At 44.8% G+C, this 19,120-nt stretch overlaps 1 protein-coding gene across 2 annotated transcripts in view; it reads right to left on the bottom strand.

Moving 5' to 3' along the window:
• tncb (tenascin Cb) overlaps window positions 1-8,465 on the bottom strand; it is a gene marked incomplete at its 5' end in the record, with an annotated part of 44,033 nt that extends 35,568 nt beyond the window's left edge. For both annotated transcript variants that reach the window (XM_083904898.1, XM_083904899.1), the window contains 5 exons: window positions 1,134-1,287; window positions 2,460-2,575; window positions 2,665-2,928; window positions 4,791-6,662; window positions 7,979-8,465. In XM_083904898.1, coding sequence (XP_083761024.1) covers window positions 1,134-1,287; window positions 2,460-2,575; window positions 2,665-2,928; window positions 4,791-6,662; window positions 7,979-8,465 — 2,893 coding nt within the window. The remainder of the gene's footprint in view (window positions 1-1,133; window positions 1,288-2,459; window positions 2,576-2,664; window positions 2,929-4,790; window positions 6,663-7,978) is intronic.
• Window positions 8,466-19,120: the final 10,655 nt, after the last annotated feature.

Genomic DNA, 19,120 nt, shown 5'->3' with positions numbered 1-19,120 from the left:
TGAGACAAATATTGTTATGACAGGCCTCCGTGATGACATTCCCACATATCTGTGTTTACTCTGGCCTCCGCGAACACTGGATCTCGCACTAAAAATAAGCGGCGGTCGCGCGCGGAGCCTGGAAGCAGCTGCCGTTTATTAAAAAACCTACAACGTGGAGCGATCGGGGGGAAACATGACTGCGTTCGTCTGATGTAGAAACAGGAGTCTCTCAGGGGGGAACGTGGAGTCAGGGTTTCACTTTTCACTCCGTTTTTAACTTTAGCTCCAGTCAAAAGAAGACATGATAGTGGTTTATCCATCGTAGTCGCACCATTGGAAATGAATGGGTAAAACTGTGTTATCAGTGTTATCAGTGATATCTGAGTGGTAAAATTCTTAATAATATTAATATTTCCATTTACACGGAATGGAAAAAAAATACATGGAATTGACAACATTATATTTAAAAGGTAAAATTAACGGCGCATTATGTAATGAATCGAAAGCAAATGGCCATAAAACTCACCAACAACAACAGCACAGCCAAAATATTTGCATTAAAAAAAATATTTTGCAGGCTGCAAATCATGTTTTGGCGTCATGTGGCGCCACCTACCGCCGTCTACCAATCATTGCAGTCAGTAGAGTCTCAGCTGCCGAGCGACCACGGGTTGCCAGTTACGTCAGAAAACGAAACCTAAAAGACCTCGGTGTTTTGAATTTGAATGTAGTAACCGTGTTAAAAAAGTAATATTAAAGGCGCCACATTCTTACATGTGGCGCCTTTAATATTACTTTTTTTTTTTTTGATGATTTGTGTGATAGCCCGAATTTGACCATATTTATAGTCAATGTCATTGTTCGAAATCCATCAAATAAAGCAGATATTATCTGAGATGAAGGGTAATAATAATAAAAAAGTGTTTTAAGATCATAAGCAGTAGATTATATGTTATATTACAGTGTATTTACTGTGTATTGTCGCTCTCAAACAACCTGTGATGTGCTGATGATGATCAACTATCTTCAATCTTCTCTTATCAGACGAAAAGTAAGGAGTTAACTTCAGAGTAAATGTTCACCCCCGTGGAATAAAAGTGGAAACAAAAGCCCCGATAAGCCCATTAGCAGCAGTGAATGTCCCCACTTACTCGTGACGATGTTCTTGGACGCCGGCGGCCCACGCTTCTTGTTCTTCACCACCTCCAGCTTGACCTCGTACTCCTGGCCGGGGCCCAGGCCCGACTGCTCAAAGGTGGTCTCTGGACGACTGAGCGAGTTCAGAATCTCACCGTCCTCCTCTTTCTGTCAGCACCAAAACACACCAGTCAGCAACCACTTCAAACACCAGACCCTGGCATCATGTGAGGAGGACGGGGAGGAGAAGGTGGTGGACGTCCAAATCATACATAATGGCGCTCTGGGTGGCGTTTGGATTTACGAGTTGACAGCGGACTCCGGACTTTGACTAAATCCTTCGTAGCGGTGTTTGGAGAGGTTTGTGTGAGCTCTCCAGCGAAGACAGCGAAGGTTTCTATGAGCTGGAGCCGTCGGGACGCGCTAACGCTTTTTTTTTGACTGTTTTGTTTTCACATTCTGTCTCGGCTGAAAGCGTTTCCCACAGGATCTACGCTCTGATCTTCACGTATGAGTGTGAGGGGGATTACGGCGCTGGTGGAGTCAGGGCTCTGCAGCGGTTTTTAATATACGGTTTCTACGCAAGGAAAATAAGAATAATGATAGGAGATGTGTGCGGCAGAGTCGACTTAAAGGGGCTTTGTGTCAAATAAGTCGGGATATGGAGCGACCGAATATGACTAAATATGTAAAACAGTGATTTCCAAACTTTTCCCAACATTTAAGCCAATATTAATGTGTATATGCATTAAATAACATGGGTATAAAGGAGGATTCAAAATGATATTAAGTGTTTCAGATATGGCTGTAAATGATGCACAAATTTGCTCTTGTCATGATTTATAACATGATTTCGGTTCGGAGTCTTTTTTGGAGACATTTTGTGCACATTTTGGGGAAATTTTGAGATTAGTTTTGCACATTTCTCTGTGTCTACATCTTGTGTTTTTAATTTTCCTTCTTTTGAGACGTTGTTGAGACATTTTTGAGAGCGGTACAGGGGCTTTCTAGCCTTGCTGACTGTCATTCCTGGCCCGTAGATGCAGCTCGTTGTGATAAATCGTCTGGTAAATCTGCTTGATGAAGTGCTATGAGCTGATATTGGATGGGGGGGCGGGTCAGGTGACTTTATTTACGCCTAAAAAATTGTGCAAATCAATGACTAAGACCTATTTAAAAGAGCATATGCAGCACTAGGAGGAGCTGTAGACACTGGAAATTTGAATCTGAGCAAATGGAAGTAGCTGAAATGTCAGTATTTTAATTTTCCTTCATCTCCGATGGTCATTTTATGACAGTTGTGACTAAATGTACCTGTAACCATGGGCGTCAGGACTCACCGTGTTCCTGAAGATGAGATTCCAGCCGTCAAAGGGAATGTTCAGCGGATCCCACTGCACCTCCACGGACGACTCCCTCACCGACTTGAACTTGAGTCCTTCAGGCTCAGGCAGATCTGCGTGGAAAAGGAAGGAAAAACTTCAACATCAAGTCAATATTCATACGCCGAAGTTCACAAACTGCCTCTGAGTGGATCCCACGTACGCGTCGCCACTCTGGCGCTGACAGGAACGCTCCTCTTGTTGCTGAGAATGGCGAAGACGTTGACCAGGTACTCGATGCCAGGTTCCAGCTCCCGGATGGTGGCCACCTTCTGGTCTCCGGCGACCCGCATGTCCAGCTCCAGGCCCCCCGGTGCCGTGGGGGCGTAGGTGATCAGGTACTCGGTCACGCGCATCTCGTTCTCCCAAGACAGGTCCACGGTCTCGGGGCTGACCTCCACCACCTTCAGGTCCGTGGGCGGCGAGACTGTAGAGAAACAGCCAAAGTCGGGGGTTTTTCTTCCACAGAAAAAAAGGGTCAACGAGTTCGACGAAGATAAATGTTACCTCAGGTCGATCCCTGTGGTATTAAAAGACTGATTTTCCAATGGAAACAACTCAGATTTGGCAGAAAATGCACACGTCAAGTGAAGCAAGTGCAGGAATGAGAGAAACGTGGTCTTCATTTTGCTGCGACGGTCTCTGTTATTTAATAAAGGCTATTCTAAGATTTAAGTTATTATGATAATATGCATCTTGTACTGGGACAAAGTTTATACATGGATTTTAACCCTGAAACCATTTTTTTTTTACCGACACAAATTGAAGCACATTTAATGCAAATCATATTGAACATGTGTAATAAGTGCTTTCTTAGATTTTATGTTTTCTTTGTGGAGATTTTTCCCATCGTGGGCAGTTTTCAACATTCTTCAGTGAGGTTTTCAAAACCAAACCGTTTCATCAGAGAGTCGCTTGTACTCATCTGTCTCTGTATGAAAACCGTAATACATACAATCATTTTTCCCTGCTGGTGTAAAACGAGAGGCACCACGTCTGCTATCAAATGAAAAAAGTGACTGCGAAGATTTGATTTGACAGGGAAAATAAACAGTATGTGAATGAAACTATCGCAGCTTCGTCAGGAGCCAAAGGCTCTGTGTTTTCCTGCCAAAACCAAAAGATGTGAAAATAAGATACGAGTGCTCGTTATTAGATTTCTATCACAAGTTTCCAAAAAATCTTGTATTTTTGCCAAACGGTTGCTGATCAAATTTGAGCATTTGTGACGCAAATTCGTCACAAAAGAAAAAAAACTAATGAGAGAATTCCGAACAACGTATCTCGCTCTCGTTTACAAATTAGATGTTTTCCTGCTTGATTTTCACGGTCGTGAAACTTAAAACTTCTCGTCCCCGGTTCCATTTTCATCATCGAGGAAGTGGAAGCCACAAGAAAAGGAGACGCGAGGCCGCGAATCGTTCATAAATGTAAACTGTAACAAGCTCAAAATGAATGTTATTTAGCCGCTCTGAAGCTGTGCCATTGTTTGTGACTTTATCCTGTTTCCAGGCCAGTGTGGACCTCGTTGGCTGTATCTTCTGGTGATGAATTAGCGTCTGGGGACAACAACAGCAACGAGAGCCAATATTCTGTGGCTTCTACTGTAGACGGTGGATATTTGGTTCTTAGACTTTGGTTTTCTGTTCACTGTTTACTTTCAGAAGCCTGATGAGCACAGTGAGATGGACTATAAAAAGTCTTCTGGTTTCCTCCAAGGATGCCAATGTGGAAGTCAAATATATACTGAATAGCCAGAGGGAGGGTCCACTGGGACTTCAGTTCTTCAACAGATCCATCTTTAGATCCATTTTCTACCGCTTATCTGAGGTTGGGTCTGGATTTAGGGTAACCTAACCCCTAACCCCAACCCTAACCCTAACCCTTGGGCAGCAGCTTGAGCAGAGAAGCCCCGACAATGCCTGGAACACCTCACCAAGGAGGCATCCTCACCAGATGCCTAAGCCACCTGATCTGGCTCTACTCTGAGCTCAGACACCACTGCGGAGGAAACCCATTTTGGCCGCTTGTATCCTCAATCTCGTTCTCTAAAGTTCTGTTTGGGAACGACAACAAAACGTAAACAAAGAAGGTTCTGGGTTCAAGGAACCTTTTAGCACACTTGAGCACAAAGACATGTAAGTTTCCACTCTATGCAAGCTTTGTGGTAGGCTAGCAAACGGTCAAACCTGTGTCCTTTACTTCCCCAAAGTCTTCAAAGAACAAGCAGAACAGATTTTACTTTTTAAAAGTCTGTTGAAACACATTAATGAGCCTGTAAAGTCTTACCTTCTGAGCAGTCCTCTCCGATGAAGCCCTCGTCACAGATGCACAGTCCGTTCTCACATCGTCCCTGGTTCTGGCAGTCGCCCGGGCAGGTCAGTACAGAGCAGTCCGTTCCGGTGAAACCCTCGTAGCACACACAGTTGCCGTCAACGCAGAACCCTCTGTCGAGACAGTTGTTAGGACACGTCTTCTCGCCGCAGTCCTCCCCGGTGAAGCCAATGCGACAAACGCACTGTCCGTCCACGCAGTGGCCGCGGTCCAGACAGTCGTTCAGACACGTCTTCTCGCTGCAGTCCTCCCCGGTGAAGCCTATGCGACAAACGCATTTTCCGTCCACGCAGTGGCCGCGGTCCAGACAGTTGTTGGGACACGTCTTCTCGCTGCAGTCCTCACCGGTGAAGCCTTTGTGACAAACGCATTTTCCGTCCACGCAGTGGCCGCGGTCCAGACAGTTGTTGGGACACGTCTTCTCGCTGCAGTCCTCACCGGTGAAGCCTTTGTGACAAACGCATTTTCCGTCCACGCAGTGGCCGCGGTCCAGACAGTTGTTGGGACACGTCTTCTCGCCGCAGTCCTCACCGGTGAAGCCTATGCGACAAACGCACTGTCCGTCCACGCAGTGGCCACGGTCCAGACAGTCGTTCAGACACGTCTTCTCGCTGCAGTCCTCCCCGGTGAAGCCTTTGTGACAAACGCATTGTCCGTTGACACAGTGGCCTTGGTCCTGACAGTTGTTGGGACACGTCTTCTCGCTGCAGTCCTCTCCAGTGAAGCCTTTGTGACAAACGCATTGTCCGTTGACACAGTGGCCTTGGTCCTGGCAGTTGTTAGGACAGGTCTTCTCGCTGCAGTCCATGCCGGTGAAGCCTTTGTGACAAACGCATTTTCCGTTGACGCAGTGGCCGTGGTCGAGACAGTCGTTAAGACAGGCCAGCTCGCTGCAGTCTTTGCCCACAAAGTTAGGAAAGCACAAGCACTTGCCATCAATGCATTCGCCGTTTCCCAGGCAATCTTTAGGGCAGGTCTTGTAGCTGCAGTCCTCGCCAGAGAATCCCTTGTCGCATACGCACACGCCATCGACACAACGGCCGCGCCCGTGGCAGTTGTTGAGGCAGGAGATCTCGCCGCAGTCCTCGCCTTGGTAGCCAACGTCGCAGACGCATTCTCCGTTAACGCACTGCCCCCTGTTGCTGCAGTTGTCCGGGCAAGAGAGGATGGAGCAGTCCTCGCCCTCGAAGCCTGGGTCGCAGATGCACTTCCCGTTGAAGCAGTGGCCTTTCTCGTTGCAGTCCGACGGGCACGTGAGCTTGGAGCAGTCCTCGCCGCTGTAGCCGGTCTGGCACGCGCACAGGCCGTTCACGCACATGCCGCGATTGTTGCAGTCACCGGGGCACGTGAGATTGCCGCAGTCCTCCCCGGTGAAGCCTTCGTCACAGTAGCAGGTGCCATTGATGCAGCGTCCGCGGTCGTAGCAGTCGTTGGGGCAGATGAGTTCCGAGCAGTCGAAGCCCGTCCACGGCTCGTCGCAAACGCAGTCGTCCTCTACGCAGCGTCCGCGGCCGAGGCAGTTGTTGAGGCAGTTGGTCTGGGAGCAGTCGATGCCGAGGAAGCCTTCCTCACAGAGGCAGGAGCCCTCGACACAGTGGCCGTAGTCGCCGCAGTCGAGCAGACAGAGTTCCACGGCGCAGTCGTCCCCGCCGAATCCCTCGAAGCATTCGCATTTTCCGTCCACGCAGCGACCCTGGTCCTGGCAGTCGTTGGGACACTCCGGCTCGGTGCAGTTGGGGCCTTTCCATCCAGGTTCACAAGTGCAGGTGCAGGTTTCGCTGCTCCAGTTCCCGCGGCCGTTGCAGTATGGCTTTGTGACGACTTCGCCTTCAAGAAGGTAAAACAGAGAAATAAGGTATATTTACATTAATACAGAAAAACGGTGTGTGCTTACGAACCCTTGAAGGGATAGTTCGGAATTTTTGGACATAAGACCTATTTTCCAACTCAGCCGGTGTGATGGAGACGTCTGGAGACATTTTCAAGATATTTCATTTAGTTCTTCCAGTTGTCGAGTTCGCTGGTGCTATGGCTAGCGCAAGTCAATGGTACGAGCTAGCATGGCATTAGAAACACTCATACCGACTCCACAGTGCACCCGAGGCAAATCAATTGTAACGGCAGACTATTGATGTACATATCTGTGTTGATAGAATAATATTTGAAACAAAACTAACCTCTCATCGCATGAATTTTTGAGGGACTACTTTCTCTGCAGCAGCGGAATCAGTCCACCGCTGACATAGCCTAACAGGAAGTAAGACGCGCTGCTGCTTCTGAGACATAAATCCTTCAAATTGCAAGGTTGGTTTTATTTCAAACATTCTATCAACACAGATATGTACATCGATAGTCTGCCGTTACAATTGATTTGCCTCGGGTGTACTGTGGAGTCGGTATGAGTGTTTCTAATGCCATGCTAGCTGGTACCATTGACTTGAGCTAGCCATAGCACCAGCGAACTCGGCAACTAGAAGAACTGAATGAAATTTCTTGAAGAAAATGATTCCCCATCCATTTTGTCGACGAGTGAGACCTACAGAAACTTAGACAGTGTTGTCGTATTTCGTCAAATCAGATTTCAGATAAATCATCTGAACTTTCTTATCAGTAACTCCTCTAGAGAAGTAATTACATCCATTTGCTGTATAATAAAAGTTGATCATTAAACCCCACAGCTGTCAGTGAACCACAAAATAACAGTTATGTCGCAATTATGTCAAGGAATGCTTTATTTTGAAGGCTAATTTTCAACATAGCTCTTTATTGTTCGGTGACGGGAAGGCAAACTGGCTGAATAATAGGCTGGCAGTTAAATCTATGAACATATGTGTGTTTAAAAAAGGGAATGACAGCCGTTTTCAAATATAGCCAATTTGTGGTTAATGGGCCAAATGATGCTCAGTCATTGCTATGATCACATAAAAAAAAAAAAAAAAACATTGCCTGGAGTGACTTTTTAAAAAAAAATGTGTTCCTTTTGTTAAAAATGTGAACTTATTTAACTCTCAGACCCTGATTCAGTGGAAGCTCTTTGGAAACACATTTCTCTTGAGTGGAACCACATGCATCGTCAACAGTCAGCTCGCACATTAATCACAGGACAGCAGTGCATTAAGCGTTAACAGTAAGAGGAACTATACCTGTAACCTGAGCTCCACAGCATCCTGCGCCGCTGCCGCACTGCTCCCTCAGGCTGGACAGCTCGGCCTCCAGCATCTCCAGCCTGTTCAGGATGTCCTTCATGTCCGGCGCCTGGTTGTTGCAGTTGCACGGCTGCTTGGGGATGTTGATGCGGTGGGTGAAGACGATCTGATTGTCTCCGTCCACCGTGTGCTCGATGTGCTCCTCGTTCTGAACGTTCATCGGGCCGTGGTTCTTTTGCTTGACCTCGGCGGCCCCCGGCGAGTCCAGGTCCACGGAGCAGAGGGACGTGGACGGGACGTTGATGTTGTAGACGTGGTTGAACACCACCGGCTGGTCGGGGTGGGGCAGCGTGATGTTCTCCTGGGTTTTCTTGGGCGTCAGAGCCTCTCTGCGGTGGCGGATGACCTTCACCAGGCCGGCCGCGGAGAGCTGGAGCAGCAGGGCCGCGGCGGCGAAGCCCAGAAGGAAGCCTTTGGTCCACATGATGAGACGCTGGCTCCGCAGCTTCTGGAGCGGAAACGTCTATTCAGATCTGTCCAGTCCTAGAATAAGGAAGATTATTATTGTCTGTCGCACATTAGAGCATGAATTCAGACAAAAGTGAAAATAACTAACAGCTAGCTACTTAACAGCTACCCGCTAGCCTGTTAGCATGTCTTAATGTAAAATGTATTCTTACCAACTAGCTAGCTTCTTGCCATGAGTTAATGTTGTGTTACTTTACTTCTCAAGTCCAAAACAGAAGCTAACAGCTAGCTTCTTAACAGCTACCCGCTGGCCTGTTAGCATGTCTTAATGTAAAATGTATTCTTACCAACTAGCTAGCTTGTTGCCATGAGTTAATGTTGTGTTACTTTGATTCTCAAGTCCAAAAACAGCAACTAACAGCTAGCTGATTGTCGAGTGTTGGCCATCCATGGTGGATGTTCTCAAAATAAACCACCGTGGTTGGATTATGTCAATAGTTATCAATAATTAAGAAGAACGGATGGTTGTTAATGATGAGTCTGAATAAGTCCTAGCAGTTGCTTCCTCCTGGATGTAACGATAGCATTTGTCGTTTGTTGTGGCCATAAATAAAGGCTAATAAACGCCTGCTGTGACAGTTAGCGGAGCTTGAGCTTGTGACTGTGTCGGGTATCTGTCGGGCTTGGACAATAATTACAGTTACTTATACTTACATAATAGTTACTTTACTTCTCAAGTCCAAAACAGCAGCTAACAGCTAACTTCTTAACAGCTAACCGCTAGCCCGTTAGCATGTCTTAATGTAAAATGTATTCTTACCAACTAGCTAGCTTCTTGCCATGAGTTAATGTGTGACTTTACTTCTCAAGTCCAAAACAGCAGCTAACAGCTAGCTTCTTAACAGCTACCCGCTAGCCCGTTAGCATGTCCTAATGTAAAATGTATTATTACCAACTAGCTAGCTTCTTGCCATAAGTTAATGTTGTGTTACGTTACTTCTCAAGTCCAAAACAGTTGTTAACGATGAGTCTGAATAAGTGCTAGTAGTTGCTTCCCTTCTGGATGTAACAATAGCTTAGCAATCGTTTGTTGTAGCCATAAATAAAGGCTAATAAACGCCTGCTGTGAGCTTGAGCTTGTGACTGTGTCGGGTGTCTGTCGGGCTTTGACAACAATTACAGGACGTGTCTCAGTTTCGGTGAATATTGTCTGGGATTTGGTCGGGTTTTGGCAGAAATGTAGACAGGGGAAAACTTTGGGTGCCGATTTACTTCATTTTACTGTTGAGAACAATGTCCAGGTGTTTAAACAGCTGTCTCTGGTGTCCCCCTATTACACAGTACATGGTGGTGGAGGACCAGGCTTTAATAAAAACCTGATGAATCCTGTTGGATATTGACTTTTCCTGTTTGCCCTTGCCACTTGAAATACCCTTAAACACTACATTATTCACTCACTCACTCACACCAGGGATCATAGCACGAGTGAAATATTACAGTATCCCACTAAAAAGCAATTAACCTCCTTCAAAAGACCAACTCCAATCCTGTTGCCGCCTCCCGACACATTTTAGCCCCGTTTGTTCCCGCCGGAGTCGACGAACGCTTCGGAGTTTTTGACATTGGTGCATTCTTTTCGCAAATTCCTCCGAGCACCGAGAGCCGCAATTACTGTGAGGACGGCATCTGACCTTGGAGATTTGAAGCGTTTCATTTCCAGATCATGTTGAGACAGGTCGCCCCGCAAAACAACACCTGGCCTGTGGCGGAGGAGGAACCTCCTCTTTTACTCGGCGGGTGCTGACCGCGTCTCCAGCTGACAGGCTAATACCCGCCGCACGCCATCTGGGTCAGCAGCAGCGGCGGGTCAGCATTGGTAACATGATTCTTATTGCTCTCACCTTCTGAGACATGATTCTTTTTTAAAAGGTTCTGGTGGAAAGAAAACAAAATGTGCTGCGGCAAAGAGACGCCGACCTTCAAACCAGATGTTTTAAACTGTCGGTTTGATCTCGTCGTTAAATTGAACCCGCGGGTCAGTTAGCGGTGTCGTCCGAGCCTCTTATTCTGCTAATAATCGCATTTCCATTCATTTATGCGGAAACGTGATGTAAGACGTTGAACAGAAATGCCGACCTGTCAGCGCTGGAGCAAAAAGGGACAGCTACGCGATGAAAATATAGATATTTTAAAAGTGTCCGTCGCAGCCTGAATTCATTTATAATTGCACCTTTTTACCACAAACCTTTGTCAGAGATGCTGACACCGATCATTCCCTCCCTCTGAAATCTCTGTGAAGCTTGGCAGCTCTAAAGGTTAATAACAGCTTTTAGCGGCGGACGTGAAAATGTCTGGATAAGCAGATATGAAAGTGAGCGACTGCAGGAAAACATTCTGGAGCATTTCCCAAACTCTGTGGCTGGAATATGAAGAAACCGGTTGATTTTCAGCCAGTGCACCTGATGTCGTCAAACTGACGTTCATAATAACACAAATCAAAATGTTTTACTAGTCACTTATAAAGTAAAAGATATCATTACATGGATCACTGAATCGCTATGAAGGAAACAGTCGCTATTGCAAGAATCTTTACGCTCCTGAGGAAGCGGTAGCTAGCTTCGTAACTAGCTTCGTAACTAGCTTGTTAACAACTACAGCTAGCTTCTTGCCATGACTTAAATGTTAAATATGTATGTTAATATTGTGTTACGTTACACCTCAAGTCCAAAACAGCAACTAACAGTTAGCTTCTTAACAGCTACCCGCTAGCCTGTTAGCATGTCTAAATGTAAAATGTATTATTACCAACTAGCTTGCTTCTTGCCATGAGTTAATGTTGTGTTACTTTACACCTCAAGTCCAAAACAGCAACTAAAAGCTAGCTTCTTAACAGCTACCAGCTAGCCTGTTAGCATGTCTTAATGTAAAATGTATTATTACCAACTAGCTAGCGTCTTGCCATGAGTTAATGTTGTTTTACTTTACATCTCAAGTCCAATACAGCAACCAACAGCTAGCTTCTTAACAGCTACCCTGTTAGCATATCTTAATGTAAAATGTATTATTACCAACTATCTAGCGTCTTGCCACTTCTCAAGTCCAAAACAGCAACTAACAGCTAGCTTCTTAACAGCTACCCGCTAGCCTGTTAGCATGTCTTAATGTAAAGTGTATTCTTACCAACTAGCTAGCTTCTTGTCATGAGTTAATGTTGTGTTACTTTGCTTCTCAAGTCCAAAAACAGCAACTTACAGCTAGCTTCTTAACAGCTACCCGCTAGCCTGTTAGCATGTCTTAATGTAAAATGTATTCTTACCAACTAGCTAGCTTCTTGCCATGAGTTAATGTTGTGTTACTTTACTTTACGAGCTTCTAGACATCTTGCTTCTTCACGACTAACAGCTAGCTTGGTAGCATGTCTTCATGTTAAAATACATGTTACTGTTGCGTTCAACCTAGTCCTAGCAGCTAGCTTCTTAGCGCCGAACAGTTGTAGGAACTATCAAACAATTGTTTTTACAGATAGTACTGATATACATTCATAGAATGACCTACTAAGAGGTCATAGATGTTGCTTATTCTCATGTACTGAACTGTATTGATTTATATTGTTCTATATCATGATGAAAATATTGACTTGTCCTCTGAGGGAGAGAGGGGTGAGAGGGGTGAGAGGGTGAGAGGGTGAGAGGGTGACGGGTGATTAGGCAGACAGACATGTCTCCCCCCCCCCCCACACACACCCCCACACACACACACCCTTCAGCTGTAAACACGGCCACACACACACATGGATAAAGTCGCACCGCTGTGCCCAAGCATCACAAACCAGGGATTAAAGCACAAAATAGGCAGAAAATTGCTTTGAGTCGCTGTTGAAGGTTTTAGTTTTGGGCGAACGGTTGGCTTTGCCACTTTGAAGGCCGGGTGGCTGCTCTCCACATGGAACCTCAGAGCGAGGCGACGCTAAAAGAGACCAAAGCCGCCTTTGTCTGCAGAATCTTGCGGCTCTGGCAAAACTCAGACGTAGATCAAGAAAAGAATCGTTCCACGGAGCCTGAGAAATCATTTAAATTTGGCCCCTTTTTCGACTTAATCTGTATTTTTAAAAGCAACAACAATCACAATCGGAGAACGCGAGCGAGTGGTGACCCTGAGAAACGCAGAGCCGATCCCGGTATTTGGACGTCCTTTCGCGGACGCCCTGTGGCCGTGGCTTTATGCTAATGCTGCTGGTTGTTGGCACCAGTGACACACGGGTCTGATACAATCTTGACTGTTGCTTCTTTGTGATTCTTCCCTCACTCGGCTTCTCTCTAACAGTTTCGGCTTCTCAAACACAAACAAAGCTCGCTGTCGCTCGCCTTGTGGTCGAATGTGAGGAGAATTTCACCAGGAGAAGAAAAAAAAAAAAAAAAAACCTGCTGGTGCAACTGATCCAAATTAGCCAAATTAGGTCGTGGTCAGCGACTGGTCGCTCCCATTCTTGTGCCTAAGGCGAGACAGTGGTTTCTACAAACACATTTGTAATAAACATGTATTAAAACATTACAAATAAAACAAGTACGGACATTTCAGACACATCATGTCAAATAGCTCAATTCGAAACAGCGTTTTCCAGGTTTTTCCGCATCACAGACGTCACAGTGAGAGCTTTAAATGCACATTTGGAGCCCGTTAGGACTCTCAATGTCAGACACGTTGAGCTCATTCTCCACGTTTTATTACTTGGGGATTTAGGTTTAAGGGGTTTGGGGGGTTGTTGATGGACTCCAATCAAAAAGACGAAAACCCTAAGCAGCGACCTTGACCCCCGACTCTAACCCGGAACATTAACCTTGACCCTAAGCCTTACTAATCCGAGGAAAACCAATGTGCCGTGGTCTTTATTCTGAACGCCATTAATCTTTGTTCAAAATCAACTCAACCATTCATGGGTTTTTTTTTTTTTTTTTAGCTCATATTAGCAACACAGTGCTGTTTAAAATACGATGTTTGATATGGTTTAGTCCAATACATTTTTCTCGATGAATCAACTGTTTGTAAAATGCCTTGTTTTTGTCCACAAGGTAGAATTATTCAGTTTTAATGATTTCTTTGTTATATGGAGCAAAGAAACCAGGAAAATATTCACATTTAAAGGCGCCATATGTAAGAATGTGGCCAAAAACGTTTCCTACATTCAAATTCATAAATACCGAGATCTTTTAGGTTTCGTTTTCTGACGTAACTGGCAACCCGTGGTTGCTCGGCACCTGAGACTCTACTGACTGCAATGATTGGTAGACGGCGGTAGGTGGCGCCACATGACGCCAAAACATGATTTCAAAACATAAACATGATTTGTTGTCTGCAAAATATTTTTTTTCAAATACAAATATTTTGTCTGTACTGTTGTTGTTGGTGAGTTCAGTTTGTTATATGAACATTATTCCTGAGTCTCTGTGACATATTAGGAGGATTTTATGGCCAGTTGATTTAGATTTATTACATAATGCACCTTTAAGAAACTGAAAAATCACAGAAACTGGTTTTAATATTTGAAAAAAAACAAAAAACGATCTATTATCAAAATAGTAATCGATTAATAATCAGCTCACAGACGCGGCCATAATTGTCATTAAGGTCCAGTGTGTAAGATTTAATATTTTGGACCACCATGTTTTTTTTATTCGACAAACTAAACACTTTTTGAGTTCTAATGATGACTTTGACGCGACCATAGATTCTTCCACGTGCTTCGAGGGGAAAGGTAAAGTGGAACGTTTTCACCTTTTTCTCTACGGAGCTCCCCCTACAGGTCTGGAGACTCCGGGTTCTGGGACAACCCTGATCTGAGAAGAGTTTTCCTTCTGACAGACAGTAGGGGGCAGTGGAGGCAGCCAACCAAAATCTCCCCACACAACAGGACATTGAACCATCACACTAACACTGAAGATGTTAAAATAGGATAATAATCCATGCAACGTCCAACCAATAGATCGTACGCCGTACCTTTAACGTAGAAACTTCGTAGGTGAGTGCAAATGCTAGCATTGAGCACAAAAGCCCAAAAACAAACAAACTTACATCCAAAACAGTCAAAAAATAGTCTTTATATTAGTCCTGCCTCTTATTTATTCCTGATTTTCACATTAGTGTAACGTGGAAAACACAGACGAGCTCACGAAACATCCTCGACAGACGGTGACGTGCTCTAAATCCGGCGTGTCCCTGAACGTAGCGTCTAAAGTCTAAAACCGTAATCCTGGGCTAAATCAAGTGAACGCACTTATTTCACACAAAGTAGGATCAAGATCTGACGCGGCACGAGAGGATCAGTGTCATCAAAGAGCTCCAATCGCTGATCGCCGAGCAACCGTCTCGTTTCCCTGTGTTTCTGCCTTTTTAAAAAAAATTTAAATAAATAAATAAACGCAGCGCGGATGATTAGTTTCCCAGTCCTGTTATTTTTTCCCCTCCGACTGTCTCTCGTCCTTTTTAAGTTTTTGCTTTCAATTCAGCGAGTGATTGATGAGCAGGACCGACTGAGAGTCTGTGGGGATGGAGGAGGGTTTTCATATATGTCTTACGCAGAAGTCGAGGCTTCTTTCAAACGCAGCCAAGAGCCGAGGAGCGTCAGCGAGCCGAGGTTCACCTCTGCGGAGACGCTGGGAGCAAATGGCAAGACCGTGAACCGCCGACGTCGACGCTCAGCAGCAGGAAATGTCGTTTGTTCGGGTACAAAATAAAGTTACGGCGGTTGTTATACAGCAGCGGTTTGAAAGTAAACAAACATGGAAATGCACTCGTGGCTTTTTTCTGAGTCGGATCTGACCGACTTTACAACTTCGCTAAATCATAAATGTAGACGTTTTCTTCGTAAAATACGATTTGTATTCGCTGAATTTTGAGTTTCAGGATAAAAATGAGGTAAACGTTGGAGGTAAAGCTCTGGATTCTCTGTCTTACGAATGGGAAAATGACAAATGTCGTATCTTTTTTACTGAATTCGTTCAGCGTTTTTCTGCCGTAGAAAATCAACGAGAAAAGACTTTACTGTGGTAATCCAAGAGATTATGGTCCAAAAGATGGACCATTTGGTGTTCAACATCAAAAAATGACCCCCATAGGAAATGAATGGGTGATATTATGCTCATTTTCATTAAGCTTTGATTGGTTTAATACATTTTTAGTCACACTTTTGGTGCTCAAGGTCAAAAATGACCACCAAAGGGAATGAATGGGTAAGAAGCGATATTATGGTCATCCAAGACGTGAATCATTCAATAATTGAGAGCTTTGTTTCACGTTATTGGTGACGACCACTGCAGGAAATGAATGGGTGAGACTATGTTATGTTAATTTAACAGATTCTGGTCCAAAAAAATGACCATCCAAAAAGTTGGAACATAGATTTTTAGAGTGGTTTGGTGCTCAAGGTCAAAAATTACCATCTAAGGGAATGAATGGCTAAGAAGACATGAATCATTGGTAAATGAGAGTTTTGTTTCACATTATTGGTGATGACCACTGCAGGAAATGAATGGGTAAGACCATGTTATGTTAATGTTGGTCAAAAAATGACCATCCAAAAAGTTGGAACATGGATTTTCCGAGTGGTTTGGTGTTCAAGGTAAAAATTGACCGCCATAGAAAATGAATGATTATCCATTTTGTTATGAACTGTGAGTGTTTTACTTTCCTGACCGACTTTACAACTTCGCTAAATCATAAATGTAGCGGTTTTCTTCGTAAAATACGACTTGTGTTCGTTGAATTTTGAGTTTCAGGATAAAAATGAGGTAAACGTTGGAGCTAAAGCTCTGGATTCTCTGTCATACGAATGGGAAAATGACAAATGTCGTATCTTTTTTACTGAATTCGTTCAGCGTTTTTCTGCCGTAGAAAATCAACGGGAAAAGACTTTACTGTGGTAATCCAAGAGATTATGGTCCAAAAGATGGACCCTTTGGTGTTCAACATCAAAAAATGACCCCCATAGGAAATGAATGGGTGATTTTATGCTCATTTTCATTAAGCTGATTGGTTTAATACATTTTTAGTCACACTTTTGGTGCTCAAGGTCAAAAATGACCACCAAAGGGAATGAATGGGTAAGAAGCGATATTATGGTCATCCAAGACGTGAATCATTCAATAATTGAGATCTTTGTTTCACGTTATTGGTGATGACCACTGCAGGAAATGAATGGGTGAGACTATGTTATGTTAATTTAACAGATTCTGGTCCAAAAAAATGACCATCCAAAAAAGTTGGAACATAGATTTTCAGAGTGGTTTGGTGCTCAAGGTCAAAAATGACCATCTAAGGGAATGAATGGCTAAGAAGACATGAATCACTGGTAAATGAGAGTTTTGCTTCACATTATTGGTGATGACCACTGCAGGAAATGAATGGGTAAGACCATGTTATGTTAATGTTGGTCAAAAAATGACCATCCAAAAAGTTGGAACATAGATTTTCCGAGTGGTTTGGTGTTCAAGGTCAAAAATGACCGCCATAGAAAATGAATGATTATCCATTTTGTTATGAACTGTGAGTGTTTTACTTTACTTTGTCACATATTTGGTGACGGTACACCACACTTTTCCAATGGAATAAATAGTTTTGTGTTAAAATAAGAGCAGTAAAATAAGGCAGGGGTTGAAGAAACACTGGCGTATGAAGGTCAAATGGATAATAAAGGTGTTAGAAGAGTCGTCGTCGGTGCGTTCAGGCGTCTGAAAACAAACAAATGACGATGAATAAATGAAGCGGCGCGTCCCACTTCTGTGTGTCAAAGCTGTAAATATTCAATGACCACGAATTCACAACCGCAGTCCCAGGACTGAATGTTAAACAGGCCTGATGTGAGTCACGACGTCGAGTCTTGCCTAGTTTTGTAGGTCGACCGTGACAAAAACCCAGCTTGCCGCCTTTGGTGCAGGATCCAAATCTGGGTCAGTGACACAGGGAGTGAATGACGGCTCATTGTTCGGAGCTCTTTTCACCTTGAGACAGTGTCAAACTGTAACGGTGGGGGGACAGTGTGGGGACAGTGGGGGGACAGTGGGGGGACAGTGGGGGGGGGGTGATGACCAGGAAATGGGCTTCAGTCATGGACACTCACTTCCACATCAAGGACCATGAAAGAGACAAACAGTGACCTCATAAATGCGTTTACAAACGCGTTCGCAATCATCGTCGTCCTCGTCCGCGTCGGCGGCAGAAAGCTCTCAGTCATCCAATATCTCCCGAAGCCGGAGTAGGTGAATATTGATTGAGACGCTGCATTTCCACCAAGGTCAGAGAGATAAGCGGAGTTTGCTGAGGACGGCACTACGCCACCGACGTCTGCGAGGCGTAATCATCAAAAAAGCGGCGGCGGGAGTGAATTTTTCCCGGGGGCTGAGGGAAAGCGGAGCTTTGAGTTTACCGCTCGACGCGTCATCAGCGCTACGGTTGTTTTCTGCGTCTGAAGAAGAAGAAGAAGAAGCTTTTTTCATATTTTATCACCTCATTCTGCAGAAGGACACTCGCCATTTCTTCTTCTTCTTCTTCTTCTCTCGGTGCCTTTTATGGCCGACGTGGTTATCGCGAGTCGAGCCGAAAAAACAAAACCCAGATGGTGGGATAGGGGAAATAAAAGGAGAGCAGACTGAATAACCATCAGTTTCAACTCATTTCACCGAGGAGGAGGAGGAGAAGGAGGAGGAGGAGGAGGCAGGTAGGACAGGGCTGAGTGCACGACTCACGGTTCAGTTACAGCGTTGGCAGTGATGTGGTCGGGCCCTGACATTAGGACACAGCTAATTGGCAGGAAAAAGTCTCCCGAGAGTCTGGTGCTCCGGAAAAAGTCTCGAAGCTGCTTCTGTCTCGGCTTGACGGATGCAGGTTAGGGTCAGCAGGTCAACACACACACACACACACACACACACACACACACACATGAAAGGCCAAAGCTTAAAAAAAATATAATGCTAAAAATCCAAGCTTCATTTGAGTCATTTCCAGTGAAGGGAAACTACTTCACAGGTTAATTGATTAAGTGTCCACTTTAAAACTGGGGTCTGTGAGTCTGGGAAACGTCCCACTCCTAATTTCCCTTTCCTGACCAAAAAATCCACCATGACCTTGACCTCACTCTCCTCTCTGTGCGTTTACATGCACAGTTTAGTGGAGCTCAGGTCGTTAGTCTGACTAAGACAGACATCGGGACAATGCACAGAGTCTGACTTTACGTGTCCCTGTTCAAGAATGGATTTATTGTCCATGTGCGTGTCTGACACTGCGCCTCCGTAGGTGGCGCAGTGTCTCTCTATGAGCTAGTGTGTGTTCCATCAGTTTATGAGACAGAAGAAAAAACAGTGGACATGGACATTTAGATGGACCATTAGATGGACGTTGAGATGGACGGTGAGAAGGACAGTTAGATGGACAGTTAGCGGGACAGTTGGATGGACGTTAAGATGGATAGTTAGAGGGACATTTAGATGGACTTTGAGATGGACGTTGAGATGGACGTTGAGAAGGACGATGAGATGGACGTTGAGAAGGACAGTTAGATGGACAGTTAGATGGACATTGAGATGGACGTTGAGATGGACGGTGAGAAGGACAGTTAGATGGACAGTTAGATGGACAGTTAGAAGGACGTTGAGATGGATGGTGAGAAGGACAGTTAGACTG

Source organism: Microchirus variegatus (genome assembly GCF_963457635.1).
Source record: "Microchirus variegatus genome assembly, chromosome: 18".
In the NCBI taxonomy this organism is placed as follows: Eukaryota; Metazoa; Chordata; class Actinopteri; order Pleuronectiformes; family Soleidae; genus Microchirus; species Microchirus variegatus.
Note: the sequence above shows the minus strand (reverse complement) of the source record. Positions and strands in the feature narration are given on the sequence as shown.